At 37.2% G+C, this 22477-nt stretch overlaps 1 protein-coding gene across 1 annotated transcript; it reads left to right on the forward strand.

Annotated features, from left to right (window-relative positions):
- The first annotated feature begins 709 nt into the window (after window positions 1-709).
- LOC136690823 (mitogen-activated protein kinase kinase kinase 20) lies at window positions 710-22414 on the forward strand. The gene is made up of 12 exons (XM_066662860.1): window positions 710-1064; window positions 6100-6290; window positions 7094-7181; window positions 10692-10793; window positions 10884-10949; window positions 12652-12680; window positions 12785-12922; window positions 13827-13913; window positions 15019-15093; window positions 16252-16358; window positions 19026-19167; window positions 20224-22414. The coding sequence occupies exons 2-12, from the start codon at window positions 6132-6134 to the stop codon at window positions 20566-20568; spliced, it is 1338 nt and encodes a 445-aa protein (XP_066518957.1). The 5' UTR covers window positions 710-1064; window positions 6100-6131; the 3' UTR covers window positions 20569-22414.
- Window positions 22415-22477: the final 63 nt, after the last annotated feature.

Below are 22477 nucleotides of genomic sequence, written 5' to 3' on the forward strand. Positions count from 1 at the left end.
CAGCACTGCGGTGATACTGACATAGTGCTGATGTGTTATGCTGGTAATGGATCAGACACAGTATTACTGCTGGAGTTTTAAAGTCCTCATTTACTGCCTGCCTGAGAATCCACCAACCAAAAATAATCAGCCAAAAATTGTTGTGGTCAGCAGGCTGTGTCCACTGATGAAGCACTAGAAATGACCCACACAGCAGCAACAGGTGACAGAGTGGGTCTAACAGAGCCTTACGTAGGGGATCATATAATGCACTTTATTTATCTTGCTGAAAAGCAGGGCCACCAAGACATTCATTTATTCATTCATTAATTCTAACGGCTTATCCTCTTCAGGCTGAATAGAAGCTAATTCAAAGGCACTACATTTCCCATAACCCCCCCCCCTTTTTTTATTTATTTATTTATTTATTTTTACAGAGCAATGGTCAATTGGGAGTATTTTAAAGAAAGACGGTTTTTTGTGATTTGTGATTTCGGAATCGTTCATGTAGAGAGTTTCATTAAATTAGGAAATGCAGAAGAATAATTACACTATTCTCTCATGTTTTCAGTGTACCCCATGTGTATGTGTATAAAGAAATTTAGATGCAGTGTTGGCCAGTGTTGACAAACGGAAATTCTCTTTCTCTTCATTTTTTCAAGAACATGCACAAAACAAAATGCAATAAATTGTGTTTTCCTTCACTTTCATCACTGGCAGGATAACACACAATTTTAAATCGTTAAAAATATTTCGTATTTAACAGACATGTTGTTGTAGTTGCACAGTTGTGACCCCTGTGCTTAGCAAGAGGCTAGAGGTGTACAGCTGTGCCCCAGTGCAAGGAGTTTTGGAAACGCCCCTGCTGAAGACAAGCATGAGGCAGTTGTGGTCCGCTCTGTGTGGCCGTGGAGCGGCGCTGTTGGTGTTTGTTGAGTTTATGGCACGTAGGTCCCCGGCGTGTGTCCTGTTATGGAAGTGCAGTAACTCGAGACAACGAGGCTCCACACTATTTCATGACGCGGATTGTCCGGAGCGCGAGAGCAACCGTTACTAGAGGACGGCGCCGAAAACACGAAGAACAGGTAAGGACGGATTGTATTTAAGAGTTTGTTTTTTATTCAGAAACTTAACGGCGTTGTTGAATACGGTATAGTAATATGCCGATAACAGACAGGTCATAATAAACAATTTAGAGGCTATATAAACAAGCGTTCGGATAATATCTCAAACCGAACCCTTCATTTCCATTAATCTGTGTTATTTATGTAGTGTGGCTGAAAGCTCTAACATTGTGTATATTAGAGTTGCATGAGACAATGTTAGATATTTGCAAACTGGACGGTAACGAAGAGGGCAGGAATATGATCTAAATTATGTATCTATGTCATATGCTAAGTCAGTTTGCAGAGTCAGTGTGAGTGGAGAGTGTATAGCGGTCATAATGAAAGTAGAGTGGCGGAGTTCACGGCTCATTTTATTTTAATGCACAGCGGTCAGTGCATTTTTAAGTTTTTAACATAAGATAACTTTACATTTTTATGCAAATAGACACAGGTCTGTAGGAGTGGCATTCTGTGAAGGATACAGCAACTTGTGATGCAGTGAACTGTTGTCATTAACCCCAATTTAATCCTAGTTTGTTGTTTTAGAGACTGATGTGTTAAAAACAGTGAGAATGCGGGCAAATATCCATCTACAAATGTCCTGACAGTAGAAATGGTTGTTGGAAACTTTTACATTTTCAACAACTGGTGTTAACTAAATTATTTGAAGTGTTTTGGTGTAAAAATAATTGCAGGAAAACATCCAGCATGGATATGACAAGAGCCCAGAAATCTGAATGGCTTTATTGCAACCAAAATTACCAGTTATTATCATATGTAATGTTTGCAGAGGTAAAAGGGTGGGAATCCTGAAAAGTACGTTTTCTTTAATTTTGCCTTTTAATAAGCTGGATGTCACCTCCCTGTGGATCATGCGTTTTTTAAAAGGGTATTTTAGGGTTAGGGGGAAGAATGATCAGAAAACAATGTCTTAAGTACCAGGCTGTGGCCACTTCACTTTTAGAGGCATTGAGCTCTTTGGACGTCTGGTTTCTCTCAGTGCTGTTAACAGTTTGACTTGCCAGGAAAGAAGGATTTTATATCAAGTTGCTTTATATGATTTGAATAATGCATACATTTTTTAAAAATTGATGGAAAACTATTTAAAATTCATTTAATAAGTCCTCAATAAAAACAGCTTAAGCACTGTCTGCCTTGGATTATTAGAATTAAAAAAGGTTTTTTGGACATTGTGATTATTAGATTAGGTTTGTCTTAGAGTGGATGTTTAGGCTTCATGTAAAGCTAGGGCAAGTTTAGATTTGGACCTAAGATAAAAAAAATATATTAACTCTAATGTATTAGTAATAGACTACATGATCCTAACAAGCAGTATATTGTGCATTCGGCAAACATAGCTCTTAATGGTGAACACATGTCTAAATATTTAAAGATAAAAGGTTCTCACAGGTAATATACTTCATGAGTGCTGATGAGGGCAGAACTTTCCAGAATATACATGAACATACAATAGTAACCAATGGTTACTTTCTGTTCTTTTATAATATACAAACTGTACCAAGTTTTTCAAATACAGTTACATAAAAACAGGAACTTAACTCACTTTAAACAACTTGGCATTGATAACTAAAATGTACATCCTGCAGCATTACCCTGACTTTTATTAATGAGACTTCATTCATTTGTGTTTTTAATATAAATGTTCCAAGAAAACAGCATCAGTTTTTTGAACATTTGCAAAATTACAAGATATCTTGTGTTTTATTTATTTTTTTTTTACTGCTGCTGTGTCCATTCCTCTTTTAGGTCAGGCCAGCTTGTGGGCCAATACGTTCAGTAACAAAAAGAAAAAGAAATAAAATAAAATAGCAGATTTTCTTGTCTAATAAAGAGTTTTTCAGATACTGAGTAACTGCCTTTATGGCTAATGTTAAAGCAAATACTTATTTCAGTATTGTACTCTTTATCATTTATTTGACTAGACATAATATTGAAACGAGTATTAAGCTACATAAGCGTTAGCTTACCTTAGAGCTAGCAGGTATGCCTTTTTATAATTTGACCAATGAATTTTGAGGAATGTAATTAAAACCCCACCACTTCTGAGATGGTCCTTTTATATTTTTAACTGCCTCAAATTCTAATGTTTATCTAAATACTAATTCTTACTAAATTCTTTGAAAGAGGAAGAACTACTTGGAGATGACTGTTACTGACTGAGGGGCAATCAATCATTATTTTGAAACAGTTCAAGTATGAAAATTTATGGGATTTTTTGGAAAAAAAAAAACAAAAAAAAATTATATGCAAACATTTTTTAAACTGTGAGCCCCAGGTGGGAACTAAAGAGACCAGTAAACAAATCTCAAAGTTACATCTGTATTTAGTAAGTGCTAAGCAATTTAGTTAATATTTATTTAATATTAAACCTGCTTTGGTCATATATTTATGTTATTTTACTTTTTTAACAAGTAAGAATTTTAAGCCTGCTAAATATGCGTGAGGGCTGCTGAGTGTTGCTACCACATATTTCCAGGATCCTGGGGTTGTGGGTTCAATGTCTGTGAGAGGTTTGGTGTGTTCTCCACATTGTGTGGGTTTCCTCTAGGTGATTCAGTCCTGAAGTGGACTCCAGAGCAAAACAAACAAAGAACAGAGTATAAACAATGTGCAGTGTATAAACATCGACAGTATGAATTAAGAATTTTCAAGATAGATAGATAAAAATAATATATAATTTGGTGTTCTGCAGTTTTATATGTCCCTGCGTCCAAAATGGCTCCCTATTCACTATTCCCTATATTATCCATTATATAATATTATGTAATATTATAGAGAACTGAATACTAGAGGATGGTGAATGATTTTAGGCACTTGCTCATGCGGGTTGTTAACCAAGCAATGCAGTGGATTATGGGTAATTTTCATCTGTTAGTACACACGGTGCATTGTGCAATTGTTTGATTGAAAATTTTCCACTATGATTTTGATCAAGAACCCCAAAATAGGGCACTATATAGTGAATAGGGCACAGTTTCTGAGACAGTGAGAGAGAGAGAGAGAGAGAGAGAGAGTCAGGCTTATTGAGAGTAAAGAACTGGTTCAAGCTGGTTCAAGCAAGTTTAAACCTGATGAAGATGCGACAGTGAATCATCAAAGTCTATGGGGATAAATTAACTGTTTTTTTTTATGTCTTTATCTTAAAAAGTATAATGTGTAGAAAATAGAAGAGGTATAGCATCTGTGACATTTACAAAAAAACTTTCGTGCAAACATTAAGTGATTTTAGATTTATTGATCTTGGAATAATAATAAAAAGAACAAATGGAAGAAATAAAGTAATAACATTACAGTGCTTTGCTGTGCACAGTGGTCTATAATGGGTTCTGAGCTGTGTTAATAAAAGTATAGTGAGAGGCAGGTGAACTGTGGGCAGTTCTAGTTAAAGCCCAGTCTCATCACTCAGTTGGTGGCATGAAGGTGCAGAAGAAACTAACAGGAATCTGCACCTTGAGGCCTGTTCTGAGGGACGTGCTAGTGCTGTGTCATGGTCAAAGTAGGCCAGATGTCAGGGAGGTGGGGGCATTCAGATTTAGTCTTTCTCCATCAATGGGTCAGACAGGATGGGTAGTTTTTAGAGAAAGATAACAGTTGGTCAGGTAAGAGTTAAACCTATGCTAATGCTAGTGCTACACCTGTTACCTCTGTAAATTTTTGTAGCCTGTCTGTTAAAATAGTGGGACCTTTGATATCAAACAGGCATGTGCACAGATAGACCCCTAGTGGTGCTCAAACACCTACCCTTTTGCCCTGGATAAGTAAAGTGCCCTTTCTTCTGGAGCCCAATTTATTTCTTAATTTGTCAATATTTAAAAATAAAATGACCCTTTCTGCCATCAGTTCACCCCAAAAGTGTTTTGATATCTGACGGGCATTTATTTGAGTTCTTGTGCACATTCTGCCCCCATCTGATCTGTGGTGTGCACAAGCTCCCACCTTGCCCCTCCATCCTCCTCCTCAGGTTAGCGCTCATGAAGTGCTGAACCCCAAGCCAAACCACTGCTACACATTTCTCCTCTGACCCGCGGCATCACAACACGCCACTGAAAAACATTACATGGCTACTGGCCCGACGTTTCCTTTAAAAAAAAAAAACAAGGTGTGTGTGGGGGGGTGGGGATATAGGATTCATTTAGGTGTAACACCCACTGAAAATGCTTGCGTTTTTGTATGTTTTGTATTCATAAGTCATGCAATTTATGCAATTTGATCATTTGAGTTATTTGATTAGATGCGTATTTATTGTGTTAACAAATGTAAATATATAAGTTAAATATCCTGCTGTGTTTTTATTTTATTTTTTTTATGTTATGAATAATTTTGGCACTGGGTGCCCTTTTTGTTTTGACTTGAGCACCTGCATCCAAAAATGTCTGTGCACATGCCTGGTATCAAATCCTGCAGACAGGTTGGAAAATAACAGAGATAAATAACAGCTACATCAAGGGATAATTTAAAATTCTCTGGACATGATGTAGGAAGCAGCACAAAATCTGAATGACTTGGTTTATTCCACATTTACTGAATTAGGCAAACCACAAAAAACTGACTAGGTGGTCCTGTTTCCGTTTGTGAGTTGGCAGACTATTCAGATACCCAAATTAATGTGCATATTAATGCTCTGAAAATTGGTTTATTTTTATAAAATTTCCTCTTATTTGTTATTTGATCTAGGGGTATTTAATTTGACATCCATACAGCTTTTTGCTGAAAATATTCAGTATAACATAGAAACAGATGCATTCACATGTCAAGTAGTGCTGGAAGGAGACCCTCCAGACCTGCTGTAATTCACACACAGAAGCCGACAATTTACACATGACACTAATGTCAAATACTCACATTAAGCACTTACTTGTTTTTTATCGGACCCTTAATGTATCGTTCTATTGGATCATTAAATCTGATGCACGACAATGAAACAAAGCAAGACAAATCTCACTGCCTTTACATAATGTGTCCTTACAATATTCCTATGTACCTTCTTTTACAGATTGGTGTTGTGCATGTTCATGTCAGTATGAGATGTCGTCCCTCAGTGCAAGCTTCGTGCAGATAAGTTTTAGTGATATCAACTTTTATGAAAACTGTGGCGGTGGGAGCTTCGGGAGTGTGTATCGAGCACGCTGGATCTCACAGGACAAAGAGGTGGCTGTCAAAAAGCTGCTGAAAATTGATAAAGAGGTGAGGGACAAGTTTATACCTGCAGAAACCAACTGAAATTATTTGTTTGGTGTTGTTTAGAGACTTGAAGTTTCAGTAATATTTTATTTTTACCTTATTTTTCTTGAACATATTGAAAATATTTTAGTTAATTATAATAGATAATTTTCATAGTTTTCAACCATAGCCTTTTTCAATGTCACTCTTCAGTGGTGCATTTTGTCTGTTCCTCTAAATGTGATACGTAACATGTATTGTGAATTTTGAATGTCCTTGTTCCTGTCATTTTATCTATGAGTCTTGTTTTTGTTATTGGTAGTGTGGCAGAGGGGGAGAGGGAGTATCTTGCTGACTGCCAGACCCAGATCTTATTTTCCATGATACTTTCTCACCTTCACTCACTGTAGGGCTGCAATTATCAGTAAACACTCAACAGCACACGTCAGAGTCAGTGTTATAAATTCATTCCTTCGTTGTCTGTAACCATGTATCCAGTTCAGGGTCGTGGTGAGTACGGAACCTATCCAGAATCATTGAGCACACACCAATGCAACCCAGGGCAACAGACACTCACACATTCACAACTATGGACATTTTTTAGTAGCCAATCCACCTACTGACATTTGGACTTTGGGAGGAAACCAGAGCACCCAGAGGAAAGCCACATGGACATGGGGAGCTCCTCACAGGCAGTCACCTCGAACCCACAACCCCAGGACCCCAGCTTTGTGACAGTGCAGTTAGATATGATGTTTAGGTTGTTGGAAGTGTACTTGTCATCATTCATCATTGTTTATAACAGTCCGTTGTCTTTTTCTATTCAGGCTGAGATTCTCAGTGTCCTCAGTCACAAAAATATCATTCAGTTTTATGGAGCGATTCTCGAGGCACCAAACTATGGCATTGTCACAGGTAATGAAAGTATGAATATGTGTCTTATAAAACTGTGAATACGATTCCCCCATATTTTGTATGCCTGGCTTTGCAATGGTGTAACTGATTTCATGACTTTTGCACTCTGTAATATGTAGAAGGAAATAGAGTACTGACTGCAAAAACTAGGGAAAAAAGCACTCTGAGTGTTGAAGATGACATAGTTACTATTTCTTTTCTAGAGGAATAGCAACTGAATCATTTTAATGTTATAGAATGATAAACAGTTTTGTTTAAATGTATTTATATATTTCCTTTTACAATTGGGACTCTCAAAAAAGCAGCTTTACACATATTCCTAGGTCCTAGTGTTCCTAGTGCCAAGTGAACAACAAAGGCCATTCACAGACCCCCGAAAAGCAAGGAGAGAGAAACAGAGAAAGCAGCAAATATTACTATAAATATAACCCAAAATCTATCATGAAAACTAAATCTAGAAGTCATGTAGAAATATATCACTAATACTATCACCAATTGCTTGCAGAAAATATGTGTGGAAGATTATCACGATATTATACAAATTAAAACAAAACCTCCATGCTACTGATTATTTTGAATAACTATTTTGGATAATGTCAATGTTTAGCTTCCTAGTACAGTGATTAAAGTCAGTAAATTAGCTATTGTACTATATATAGTCTAGAATTATGTAACTACAGAGCATATAAGCATCAGCTTCAGTAATGGAGACATTGCTTGTGAGTGTAAAACAACAAAATCAATCAAAATTTGTAAAAGTGCTTGTCAGATTAATCGCTTCCTCGAGATTTTCTCAAAGATGGCTGTTTAAGAAAAATATGTGCTCTAATATTTACTGTAAATAATGACTTTTCACATTTGTTGTTAAAACTATTATATCTATATTATATCTGCAATTATACCTGTAACTATTATTGTAACATTTCATCTTTATTGTGGTTAAAAGCTTATTCTGCATGTAGATATGAGGCAGCAAATTTGTCTGTTACAGTTTTAGAGTTACCCATCCAGTCTCTCTGTCTTTGCTTATATTGTAATAGCCCTCCTGTCTCTCAGTCAATTTGTGATGTTCTTTCAGCTGGCAGTACATTTGAAATCTGACCTTAGCTGTTTATTACTAAGCTGATCAGAACTTAATGACTGTGCTCATAGAACCAGAGATAGCTTGCTTGATTCTCTTTCTCTCTCACTCTGTTTGCGTGTGTGTTTGCATGTGTATGTTTTTATCAATAATCCAGCTTTGAGTTGCCTATACCTTACCACCATTTAATGCCTACTGTGGTTTATTCAAAGTAACAAAATAGGAAATTCTTAAGCAGGGCCTATATCATGTCTGTGTTAAATTGTTTATTATTAGTTTTGGTTTCCAGTATGTATTTTTATTATGCCTGTACTCCTGTCTATGAATGCTTGTAAGATGACTACTTAATGACTACTCAGTGCTTCTAAATCTCCCACTATGCACTAGTAGAGAAAAAAGGTGAGAGTCATTTTCAGAGACACCCGTAATGCTCTAAGAATAATTCTGCTAAAGGGCCCCTCTGCCTGACGTATGAACCATGTAAACCATTTGCCAATGCCAAATTGTCACACGTGACACCCCAGCACTCATTTTAATATTCCCCTTTTAAAATTAGTAACTTACAGATAACAGTACTATTATTAAATATATCAACCTTCATCAGGTCACTCCAAACTGACTTCCCCAAAATGGTGTTATTATTCATTAATTCGTTCATTCATTCATTCATTTATTGTAATCGCTTATCCAGTTCAGAGTCGCGGTGGATCCGAAGCCTACCCGGAATCTCTGGGTGTAAGTCGGGAACACACCCTGGAAGGAGTGCCACTCCCACATTCACTCATACACGGACACTTTTGCATAGCCAGTCCACCTACAAATGTGTGTTTTTGGACTGTGAGAGGAAACCAGAGCATGCCGTTATTATATATTTTTACATATAAAATACTATTTCATGTAGTATTTTGGTCCCCACAATGCTTGCTGTTGGACAGCACAAGTTTCATTTTGTGCATGGGCATATGAATTCTCAAATGCATTTTTCATTTCCGAGCTGTTTTCATAAACAAAGGTACTGTTGATCAAACATAATAAATAGTTGTATTTCACTCTCACTTTTGTCAGGCACAAAGTCATAGAACACACCCTTGGAAGTGGCTGGCAAGCAAGACACACAGACCCAGAGATGCACTGCCCAGCAAGGTTAGCGAGACAGATAGATTAGAAAGAAATGAACTGCAAGCTAGGTACTGCAGTATGCTGACAACAAAATTGGAGAGGAGATGATAGCTATGCTCACAATTCCCTCTCATGGTTTTTTTTCCCTTTTCGTGACCAGAAGGACAGTTCTGCTTCTTCCTCTCACTGAAATTGTAAACAATTTGACAGGATGGTGAAGTGGGGCTCTTGCTTAACATGCATATAGCCACTAGTGTATACATTTGTAATTATTTTTTTAAAGAAACTTATACTTTAAAGTGCTGTGCCAGTGCCAAAATAAACACTTTATGTTGACTGTTCTAAAAGCTGTAACAAAGCTGTAAAGTTACTGTGAAATTGTGTGACATGGTGATAGTGATATTCTATAAGCATTCATTCTGTTAAAATGATTGGAACAGAATATGAGGAGTTGGTGTGTTCTCCCCGTGTCCGCATGGGTTTCCTCCGGGTGCTCCGGTTTCCTCCCACAGTCCAAAAACACACGTTGGTAGGTGGATTGGCGACTCCACCTACCTAAGTGTCCATAGGTGTGAGTGTGTGAGTGAATGTGTGTGTGTGTCGCCCTGTGAAGGACTGGCGCCCCCTCCAGGGTGTATTCCTGCCTTGCGCCCAATGATTCCAGGTAGGCTCCCCCCGTGTCCACGGTCCCACCGTGACCCTGAACTGGATAAGCACTTACAGATAATGAATGAATGAATGGAACAGAATATCAGACGTATCAAATGAGTTTCCCGAAATTATAGTTATGTACTAAGATCAGAATAAAATATCAAAATAAATTAAGATGTAAATTAATGTCATCTATTTAAAAATCTAGTTTTTATATTGCTGCAGTCTTTAACTGCGCTATGTAGTTTTCATTTTTATAGCCAACTCTGGTAGACATTGTTGGAAACTCCAAAAGGAGTTGTACCTATGGTTACTTATCATCACTTTGCCTTAACAACACTGAAGCAAGCTTGTGATGAGTTACACCATTCTTCCATTTTATGTAACCTGTGAACAAATCTTCCACTGAGCATATAGAGGTTGCCTGGTTGATGCTCAGGATGTACATTTAAATATATTCAAGTTCATCTGAAACTCACTCTCTCCTTTTGTCTCTTTACCCCTTCGTTTTGGCAAGACATTTGTCTCTTCCCTGAATTTAGAGAATATAAAGTATGTGCAGTTTTCAGAGTCCAGAGGAAAAGTTAGGATGGACCCTTTTTCTGATGTGAATCTTATATTTGTATATGTGTATGTTTGTGTGTGTGTATTTATTTAAGAATTTGCCAGCGGAGGGTCACTGTATGAATACTTGTCTAGTCCAGACAGTGAAGAGATGGACATGGATCAAGTAATGACATGGGCAGTAGATATTGCTAAAGGTATGTATTACTTGTGCATGCCTATGCTTCATAGTCATATTCAAAAGTAGCGCAAGTCTTGTAATTGATGTGTCTACATTTTTCACTCAGGAATGCATTATTTACATGCAGAAGCTCCAGTGAAAGTTATTCATAGGGATCTGAAATCACGAAACGGCAAGTTGGAAATATTGATACATTTTTAATTTATTAGTTGTTTGCGTAACGTATAATTGCAATTCAGAATTCAAACATTCTCTGTCTTATTTGCCATTTTATGTTAACTATTGTGTAGTATTAAAATGACAGTTGTCATTTTATTGAACAGAAAATAACCTAAACATTAAGATTCCTGTTATTTGTTATACAAAACATTTAACAGAATTTTTTGGCACATACACATACAAAAATACCTTACAGTGCCTGGTCAACAAATTGGTGTTTGGATTTAAATAAGCAAGTACTTGAGCCTGTGATTAGATGATTACCGCATTGATTCATGTGTTTCAGCTGGCAACAATTCTTTTCACCCTGAGTGATTCAAAGAGTAGCTTTCAATTTCTTAAACAACCTTGTCAGAAGACATGGCTGTGGAAAAGTTGTAAAGTTTACTGTATTTCAGCAGGGTAAAATTATTGGCCTTCATTGAGCAAAGAAATCAACATTGCAGATTGCTGAAGTTACTTTAATTGTGTTAAATACTATCCAAAGGTATAATAAAACCTGGAAGGATAGTAGTGAAACAACAGCTTAGTGTAAGAGAGTGGTCAGATATAAGCTTGAATGTTCTGGATTGAAAATCACTTAAATGTTTACTGAAGTGGGATTGTAAAAACTGACTGTAGAACTCACTGCTATGTTTAATTACGAAAGCAAAAGAATTACCACACAAAACTGAGACAAGACTAAACAGCTGTATGGGCTTAAAAGCACTTGTTAGTAAGACTAATCATAAAAAAAGACTTTAGTTTGCTAAGGAGCTTAAATGTTCGACTTGGAGAATTAGAAAAAGGTCATGTGGTTTGATGAGTTCAGATTTAACTTATTCCAGAGAAATGGACATGCTAGGGTAAGAAGAGCAGCACATGAACAATGCACCCACCACGTCTAGTGCCCACTATACAAGTTCCATTGGTAATGTTATCATGTGTAGCTTTAATTGGTTGATTCTAGTGTCAGCAAAATTATTTAACCAAATGACCCGGTTATCCTAATGGATTATTTCTTCCTTGATGGCATGGACATATTCCAGACTTACTGATTCACTGAACATAGCACCATTGAATGTTTTTGGGATGTACTGGAGAAGACTTTACGCAGTGGTTTAACCCTCCCTTTGTCAATACAAGATCTCAGCCAAAATTTAATGCAAATCCAGAGAGAAAAATTCTTGTGTCAGTGCATAGGTTTGTCAGAAGAATGCCCTGACATAATCAAGGTGATCCATTCAGTGTGTGTCACTTTTTTTTGGCCAGGCAGTGTATATTGGTATTTTAGTGTATAGAAATATAGCAAAGTATACACCATAAAAACACTTGAAGATGTTTTATGTATAATTTTGTGAATTATACTGTATTTATCTGATAACAATTTTGTCTTCTGCTTTATAGATTTTAAAAATATAAGGCATTCTGTTTATTCATTCAAGTATAACTGGTTCTGTTGTTTTAGAGCTAAGAGGTCTCTACGTTTCTTTTAGAATTCTGAAAATCTAAACTTATTTGATTATTGTTGTTATTTACTCATTGTGAAAAGCAGTCATGTGCTATCAAAATGCTGCTATCTGGAAAGCTAAAGGTGGAAAGCACTGCTGTGTGTGTGACTGTGTGTCGGCTGTAAATATGATGTGCTGAATTAACATGGACTTTTCTTTTTTTAGTGGTGTTGACTGCTGACAATGTACTGAAGGTACATATTATGGACCGCAACTTAATTTTTATTCTCACACTAATTTGTGGGTGATTACTGTCCTCAGCAATGACCTTCAATACCTACAATATTGTCTCTGTCAGATCTGTGATTTTGGGGCATCTAAGTTCCTGTCTCATACCACACACATGTCTTTGGTGGGCACATTCCCATGGATGGCCCCGGAGGTGATCCAGAGCCTGCCTGTATCTGAAACCTGTGACACATACTCCTATGGTGTGGTGAGTTTTTCACTGTGTTTTGTTCCTCTGTGTAATATAAAATAAGCCAGCAGTTATCATCGGGTATCAGGGGTATCAGTACCCAATATCAGCAGAAAATGCTGTATCAGATATCAGAACTGATAAATAAATTAGTCTGATCCAGTCCAATCACAAGTCTAGCCCAAAATCCCACTCAGCATTGTACACTATGTCTTTTATCCTTTGGAGGGAGTAGAGTGTAATTTGAACATCATGATTTAGCAAAATGCTATAATAAATAAGTGGCTTATTTTGAAGCTTAGTTGTTATTAAAGGATATTAAATTTATACACTTTTTATATCAAAAGTCTTAAAGCCATGTTTTAGCATGTAATTGTACACATAATTATTGTCAGGACATACTGAAATATCTCTCTGTAATAATAAGACAAGAAGTACTTTCTGATGTAAGATTTTATGTAATTCTGTTTTTCATTTTAAATTACAAAGACGACATTTGGCAGAGATTTTGCCCAATCAGCAACAGAATTAAAACCACCTGGCCAATACTGTAGGTCACACTTATTCCACCAAAACAGCTCCATCAAAGGATGGACACCAAAAGAACTCTGAAGTTATCCTGTGGTATCTGGCACCAAGACGTTAGCAGCAGTCCTGTAAATTACAAGGTGGAGCTTCCATAGATTGTTTTTCCCCACTGATGCTTGATCAGATTGATATCTGGAGAATTTGGAGGCCAAATGAACATCTTGAACATTTTGTCTGGTTCAAAAGAACTTTGCCCAGAGCATTACAAGCATTTCCTTCTATAAAGCATTTCCTTCTACATTCACTTGTGTATGTCTGTCTTTTTCTCAGATTAAGAGCTTGTTTCCGATATAATACTACATCAGAAAGTAATACTACATGTGTTTTCTTACAGGTTTTATGGGAAATGCTGACCAGAGAGGTTCCCTTTAAGGGATTTGAGGGCTTGCAGGTGGCCTGGCTTGTTGTGGAAAAAAATGAGGTAACACACTACATATCCCACAATTCCACTTTAGCCTCCCCAACAGTATGACTAGATAAAGGAAGTTCATTGCTTTGGCAACAGTTGAATATGTGTTTAGGATTCCAGTCCCATTTTAACCACTCACTTCACTTCACTGCGTTCTCCTCTTGCCCTTGTTCCCTGGTTAGAGGAACAGGATGATAATGAATTCCTGTGCATCTCTGACTGGGTATTTATAGTGGGCTGATCTCAGGCTTCTGTGACTGAGTGAATCTCTGCTGCGTTTATGGAACATGAGCACACTTTACTCAGTCTGAGCATGTTGTCCACAGTATTTTATTGTGTATGCATGTGTAAAAGCTTCTCTCCCCGCTGCAGCCCTTCACCATTAGGTCACAGCACAGTGTTTTAGTGTGAGAGACAATAGTGGTAAATTCACAACAATAAAATAAAAATCCTCCCCAGTGCCCTTGCATTTATGTTGCTGGTTTGAGATGATTAGAGACGACGGGCAGTTGGAATTGAATCATGTAGGGGATTTTTAGATTTACATTGTGATTCTGCTACGTCTGAAGGGAGCACAGTACACAAATGTAGTTTACGTGAGAGGCACCAAAATATGTTCTGAAATTAAATCAAATTCAAATAGACTTATTTTAAGAGGTATGGGAGAGCAATATTTTAGATTTTTATTTAGATGTTTTCCAGAGCTCAATACCTCTGCAGTGCAAGTGGTTTTGCAGCACAATAAAGTTAAATATGCGAGCTGCACATTCCATTGAATATACAACAAGTTAACTGTACAATGTCCATGCTGTAGATATGCACCACTTTCTTCACTTACTTGACAGGACATTTAGGGCATGTTTTAAAGTGCAGAAGTATAAACAACACTCACATCCAACATACTGTAAAACCTAAAGTAGTTTAATTAACTCTTATGCTCTTAGCTCTTATGTATATGCAGAACGATCCAGCCCAACCTAATGTTATAAACACAGTCCTTGGGGAGACCTTTTACACTAGTTGAGTGTGTATGCTGAAACTGGATATGGGCTAAATACAGAATTTTATTTAACAATGGCTATTTTTTATATTCTGTATGTACCTATTTGTTTTTCAGAGGCCCACCATTCCAAGCAGTTGCCCTTCCAGCTTTGCAGAGTTAATGAGAACATGCTGGGGGCCAGAACCCAAAGTAAGTGTGATCCAACAGATTAATTAAAACAAATAAACAAAACAAAACTGAAAAGTAACTTGGATGTACAGTTGTAAAAAGACAAGAGCAAAAAGAAACTAGGCAAGCCTAATTTTGCCGGACTGCCAATGGCCATATAGCCATTGTTACATAGGCTTTTCTGGCATTTCAATAACAAGGAAGACCAAAATACATACCCTTGTCATTGGACGGTCTGGAGAAGCTTTGGTGCTTCATATCAATGTCTTTGTTTGCATGTGGTTTTTATTATGTGATCGTGTTGTACAGAAAATATGGAGAGCAGCACCTAATAAATGCAGAAAACAAAAAGCACAAAGTTTTGGTAATAATATATAGCATCAGTGTTTTTCTTGTTCATTTTATTTAAAATTAAATACTAGATGATCTACCACCAAAGAACAAAGAAGACCAAGAACATTTTGTTGATTTTAAGAATTACAATTACTTATTTTTTCAATGAAACAAGTTAAAACAAGTGAAGTTTAATGTGGCTGTGTGCAGCTATATCTAGTTTTATAAACACACTAACGACACAAAATGTCTCCCCACCACTTCCCGTTACAATATTTCATGCAAATACACACACTCATGAAATAAGACAAATCCAGCAGTCCTCCTCACTCTATAAGATATGTGTGTAAATGTTGCCACATTCCGAGCCGCCCTGCAGAGCTTGTGAACTAACCGATGCCAAGCTGAGGCTCTGGCCAGTGCACATGTTGTCGCACCAAACACAGCCCCAGAAACACACACAAACAGAGCGTGTTGCTGCCTTATTTCCTATTATTCAGCCACGGTTTGTGTCAACCTACTGTTCTTTGGTTCCAGCTGGGAACAAATTTTTCTGGTTCGTGAACCTGTTTATGTCAGTGGAAAATGCCGAACGGTTCCAAATTTAGTTCACAAACTGGAATGTGAAATATGGCTGAACCAACTGACGGTGGTTCCTATACGCGCATGCACGTTTCAACACTAGGTGTCAATCAGTCAGTCAGTCAATAAGCGAAAATGTCTCTTTTATTCTGGCCCGGTAGGCAGTCCAGCAAAAAAGAAAATGTGATAAAGATTGGTTAAACCTGTAGGAACTATATGAGTAAAACTTTTATGCTTGTATGCTTTTATTGCTTTTTTCTACAGGAGAGGCCTGTGTTTAAACAAATCCTGGCTACGTTAGAGTCCATGTGTAATGATAGTAAGCTTCCTGATCAGTGCAATTCTTTTCTACACAACAAAGCAGAGTGGAGGTATGTTGCATTGATCTCTTTTTCTCTTTCTCTCTCTCTCTCTCTCTCTCTCTCACACACACACACACACACACACACACACATAAAATAAAGGAACACTAGGTCTTTTTACCTTAAGATTACAGCATCAATCTTATTTATGGAGATGCTTTTCTATTACAGGTCAGTTCTGGAAAAGTGAATTACACTCTGCCCCTTTAGGGGGAGCTCAGGAGCAAAAATACCTAGTGTGTCTTTAATGGAGTAACAAAAAAAATTATCAGAACTTGTTTGATGGAAATGTCTTCTAGTTTATGGAATTAGATTATTGTCAAAATTATTGAATGTAACTAAATAAATAAAAATGAAATTAATTAAAAACTGAAAGAAGTACCTCAAGATCAGATATAATGGTATTATACCGGGTTAATATAAACACCACATAAAAATGAAGCACTGCAGGGAAAACGGAATGTGAGTGCCCCCTTCATAAAATATTATCTGTAAATATAATAATTAACATAAACAAAGCTAAAGAAAATTTGTGTTTTTATGAGCCCCTCCTGAATATCATAACGTTGTGCAAGAATATTCCCAGTGTACACACCAATACACATCAAGAAACACAAGACTGTCATGAGAAAATCTGATTGTTTATTTGGTTTGTCTAAAAAAATGGCTGGGAAGATAGTGTGGGAGGGTTGAGTAGGGAATGAGAGGTTAAGGGAAAGAAAAGCAGCTGGGACAGATGTATAAGTGAGATGGGGTGAAGGGCAAAAATAGTTGAGGGGTTTGTTCTGGGAGTTCATTCTGGTGTCCCAAGAGCTATTTAAAGGCAGAGCAACGAGAGAAAAAATAGACAAGAGTCCTCTTCTCAAACAGGGAGGAAGAAGAGCTATCTCAAAATCAAGTGAGGGGCTGCAAAAAGAGATGGTGACGGAGAGAAAGAACAAGAAACAAGAGAAACTACAGGAGCGAGCATGAATGTGCAAGTGTCAGAGAGACTGAGAAGGAGAGGGTGAGAAATTCTGACAGTGCTTGTCAGGAGAGTGGCAGAGAAACCAATTCCAGCAGCAGGAGAGAAGTTTGTAGTGTGTGTGTGGAGAGTGAGCTTGGCAGGAGCATACAAGGTTTCAGGGGTAAATACCCGAGGAGGGGGTTTCTGGCTCTGCATCACATACCTATTTATAAATAGCTGCACTAAAGGCTTTGTGTCTGAGCAGCTGTGGCTTGTTTTTAGCACAGCACACTATGACCCCTGCTGCTGGGCTGGGGTAATGCACAGTAAGATGCACTTCAAAATGGACACTTTGACATGACAGATCATAGTAAGCATGATCAAATCATAAAAGTATAAAGTAGAATATTCTTGTTTTTTTTTTTTGTTTTTTTTCAGAAAAGGTCTCAAGATCTTTCCCAATCTGGTCTTTCCCCAGTAACACTCTGTAATAGACTCCATATACATTGAACAATGACTGAATTTGGAATACCTACCTGGTATCTACACTCAGTGTCTAGTTTATCAGCTCCACTGACCACACAGGAGCACTTTTTAAAGCCCACCAGCCAAAAAAAGTCAGCCGACAGCGTCCTGTGTCCACTGATGAAAGACTAGAGGACGACCAACACAAACTGTGCAGCAAAAGATAAGCTACTGTCTCTGACTTAACATCTACAAGGTAGAACAACTTAGTAGGTGTGTCTAGTGGACAGTGAGTGGACAGATTGTTTTATTAAAACTTAAGCAGCACTGCTCTGTCTGATCCACAGCAACGTCACCAACACGTCAGAGTCACTGCAGCACTAAGAATGATCAATCACCCAAATCATACCTGCTTGGTCGTGGTCCTGTGGGGTTCCTGATAATTCAAGAGCAGGGTGTAATGGTCTTAAGAAAGTATGCAGAGAAAATGGTGGACTACTGTCTATGATTGAACTTCGAAGTGTTCCTGTATGGAGAGTGGAGTTGATACAATAGACAATGAGTTTAGATACATGGTAGGTGTTGCCAAAAGGGAAGACTATCATCAACATGATTCACCCTTGGACAAGCTGGGTTGGGAATAAGGTCAAATTTGTAATCATGTTTTAATATCACTACACACATTCTGTTATTTAGTTTAGAAGAAAAAAACATTTCAGTATCATAACCAATATTACTTGTGCAGTATCCTGTGAAACATGTTGCACTTCCTTGAGTTACTATGGTTATTACTAAATCACGGTTACCTACTTTCTCTTGGATGGTTTTATAGTTCCCTTTCACATCTTGATCATTTTTTTGGTGCTCCCTTTAATATGGCAAACTTGCAACATGATCACACACACACACACACAAATAGGCAGAGGTGAAGGGGCTTGTTTTGTACGGTAAACACAAAAATGCACAGTTAGCACATGTACCCTCTTTGGTATTGTGTTTCAGTAACCAACAGATCAGAGTATGGAAGTACAATGTGCTTTTAAATTCAGTATGATATTTGATTGATTTAATTTGTAATGCACTGTTTGACACATTATGCCAGGAATGGTTTTGTAGAGTCACCTGTCTGAACTGAAAGCGTAGAATTTGTGACCTTTTTAGCCTTTAGCTTTTTAGAGAGATTTTGTTTGTTTGTTTGTTTGTTTGTATTTGCATATGTACCTTACTGTGCTTCTTTCTAATTTTTTCTCCTCTCTTTTTCTAAGGTGTGAGATTGATGCAACTCTGGAACGGCTGAAGAGGCTGGAGAGAGAGCTGACCTGTAAGGAACAAGAGCTGGAGGAAAGAGAGAAGAGACTGAGAGAATGGGAGAACAGACTCATGGAGAGATCTAGATCATGCACTCCTGTAAGAATTTCACAATAACACTTTTTTTAACACTTTCTGATTATTTCCAATCAAACATTATTCTTAGCCTATTGTAACATTAAAGCATAAGTTATTCTCTTGAATAATGTGGCAGTCAGGCTTCAAATAATTGATCAGTCAGTCAGAATGAAAACGTGAAACCATACTGGACATTTTCATAAAAGAATTGATAACCCTGTTTTATTGGTTTTAATACAACTTCTACATATATCCAGACTATTGTGAAAATCATTTTGAAACCCTAAAGACTACATGATCAAACCACACACAAAGTCTTCCTGTTCTAAACTGCTTAATTTAAAAATAAAATATTATTCCTAGAGCTGAGTTGAGTTGTTTAAATGTATTCATTAATTCTGTTATTTTCCGTAACAGCTTGATCCTGATTGTGAACAGCTTGATTGCAGATGGTGTTGTGCCTACCTGTAATCATTGGGCACAATAAATTATATTTTTACTAAAAATTCAAGCAGTTAAACTCAATGCTTCTGAGTTCTGAAGTACAGAAATAAAATAAGTACCTTTTTAAAAGTTAAAACTATTTAGATTTTCAAATTCAAGTTAGGAAATATGCTTTGTCCTAGAGTTAGCTAACCTGAAACCACTAGGGGGCGTCAAAATGCAGATGATATTTCACTTTGATCATCAACGTCATCAAAGAACTACATTCGGTCTCTAGAGAACACTATTTGTAAAAGAAAAATTGTAAAGAAAGGGTTTCTTTATAGAACCTTTTTCTGAAAGGTACTTTAAATTTTAAAAGTAATCTCTTCAGCAACCGGATCTCAGTATAACCAGTAAAATACGATAACCCAGATAACCCAGAATCAGTACAGTTCTTAGTGATTTGTTCTCTATTTGAAGCAAAAGGGTGTGTATTGTTTGCCTAAATAACCTTAACTACCCACCATCCTTGTACAAAAATATTTAAAATGTTTTTATTTAACGTCACGGCTCATAAGTTTTACAAAAACCTTTTGTAGTTTCATATAAATTGTTTGTTATTCACAGCTAAACTCTATTTTTCTCTCTCAGTTCTTCTCCCATGTCTCCCCCCTGGCTGCCACGCTGAGCGCTGAGTCCTTTTATGAGTCTCACACTGAGGAGAGCAACAGCTCAGAGGTGAGCTGTCACATCTCTTCCTGCAGTAACGGAGATCTGAGCGGAAGCAGTTTGCAAGCGATCATGCGTGGCTTTGGAGGTGTGTTTGACCTGGATGTGGGGATGCCAGGTAGTAGCCCCTTGCGGCAGTCAGGCATGCAGATCAACATGCAGGCCAAGCAGAACTCCTCCAAGTCGTGCAGCTTGCGCGAGGGCCGCAAACTCAATATGGCCATCACCATGGACCCATTTGGCTGGTCTGATGACGACAGCGACTAATAAGCTCTTGGGAAGGATGTGAGGGTCACTGGGCATGAGAAGGAACGAGCCATTGGGTCTAAGACACACAGAGGGTTTAAAGTGTTTAATTAATACAACTGAACCAATATAAAGATGACTAAGCCATCTAAGTCTAAGTCTATTGGTTGGAAAAAAATAAACGCCAAAAACATTAAACTTTTTAAACAACTTTAAAAATATACCCTTAAACAGAATTAAATATCTGACCTGAGTCCTGTATGACCTATTTCAATCCTGAGCAGATCTCAACACCTCATCACCTCTGTAAGTGGGAGGAAAGTCTGTAAGTCAATACTGAGTGCCAAGCCAAGTGAAGCCAAGCATAAACTAAACGAATGTCCGTGTTTTATAATCAGGGGTTTACCTTGCCATACCTTGCTTAACTACCCATAAATAGTTTCATCTAATATTTCAAAATATACTGTGCATATCTGTTAGTTTTCCTTGGTGTGAAGGCCTGGTGGTTATGATTTGTGAAGATGTGTTTTTTGTAAAGCCCTTGTTTTTAAATAAAGAAACGAATGCAGTTTTGTTCTAAATTCTTTACAAATTACAGATTAAAAAAAAGTAAAAAAAATATGTTGTAGTCACCAAGATTGAGTACTGAATTAGAACAATTCTGTACTCTGTGGCATAAGGTCCTCTGTGAACTCTGTAATCCCTCTGCTGATGCTTGGGTTGAAATCCAGCTTGTGTAAGAGCACATACCAGAGTTCCTCTCACTGTGAATATTGGATAAGCATGACCAGGGTTTCGATTTCTTTTTGTGAGATTGCATAACAGTTATTTGACTCAGTCCCCAGTGTGTGAAAGAGATAGGCTGGGTGCCAAAACAGAAGCATGGTCTGTAACGGTCTGAAAGACCAACACTCTACTGTGCCTGTACCCACGCTCTATATTTCTTTGGTGGGTGGGTGTATACTGTCAAATCACAGAACATATTCAAAGAATATAGAAGGTACTCGACTCGCCCTTGGACTTTACTTTCAGTAAAGCCCAGCAGCAGGTCAGCTGACAAATGTTCTAATACCTTGTTTTGCAGGGTAATACAGAGGACTGAAAATCTCTAGCAGTGTTTTTTTTTTTCCCTGCTTGCATTGTATGGACGATTATATAAATGGGTGTGTGTGTGAGTGATCCAGCTTATCACTCAGATTTCTACCCAATCTGAAATATGCAGTTGGTCTTGAAACTACAAATCCATGAATAGAATTAACATTGTCCTGTGACAGCACTGTGTAAAATGTCAGATCCAAAATTTTCATTCCTGGACCATTGACACCATAATTATTTATAAATGGCTGTAGTTGTTCAGTTTAAACCTGAGTAGAAAAGTATTTGTGCGTGCAAAATATAAGATCTCTACTACATTTATTCAGACATTCAAATGTTGGGAGATGTTGGGCAATGTGAACTTGCCAAAGTTATAACTTAAACATTATTTTCAAGCCTTGCATAGCTTACAATTTTTAGATATTGCATTCTGGATTTAACTTCACTTTTTGGGCTGTACAATTGTCAAAGCTGTTTTCAGAATAAGCAACATCATTATTAGGAAAACTAATTTCAAATTTCCTAATTGTTAAAAAAAAAACTAGCCTTTCAAAAAAAAAAAAAATTCTGCATGTTGGCTTTTCACACCTATGAAACACTAACTTTTACAGCTGACATTTTTTTTGCTGCTGCAAAAACTAGTTCCCTTTCTGAAATAAGAAACAAATATTGCTTTTCCACTGTTTCAGTTTTGACTGTGTATTACTGTCAAAATTGTCAAGCATTACTCCATGTCTCAACTGTCCTGGTCATTTTTCAGAAAATGAAAATTCTAGACTAAATTCCTAACTAATACATACAAATAAAATAATGTTGTATTAAATGCATTAATACA

This window comes from Hoplias malabaricus, chromosome 3 (assembly GCF_029633855.1).
Source record: "Hoplias malabaricus isolate fHopMal1 chromosome 3, fHopMal1.hap1, whole genome shotgun sequence".
Lineage (NCBI taxonomy): Eukaryota > Metazoa > Chordata > Actinopteri > Characiformes > Erythrinidae > Hoplias > Hoplias malabaricus.

Coding starts and splice junctions, on each gene's coding strand:
- LOC136690823 (XM_066662860.1), top strand. CDS start 6,132: ATGTCGTCCCTCAGTGCAAGCTTCGTGCAGATAAGTTTTAGTGATATC. Junction 6,291..7,093: donor TGCTGAAAATTGATAAAGAG/GTGAGGGACAAG, acceptor TTTTCTATTCAG/GCTGAGATTCTCAGTGTCCT. Junction 12,923..13,826: donor ACACATACTCCTATGGTGTG/GTGAGTTTTTCA, acceptor GTTTTCTTACAG/GTTTTATGGGAAATGCTGAC.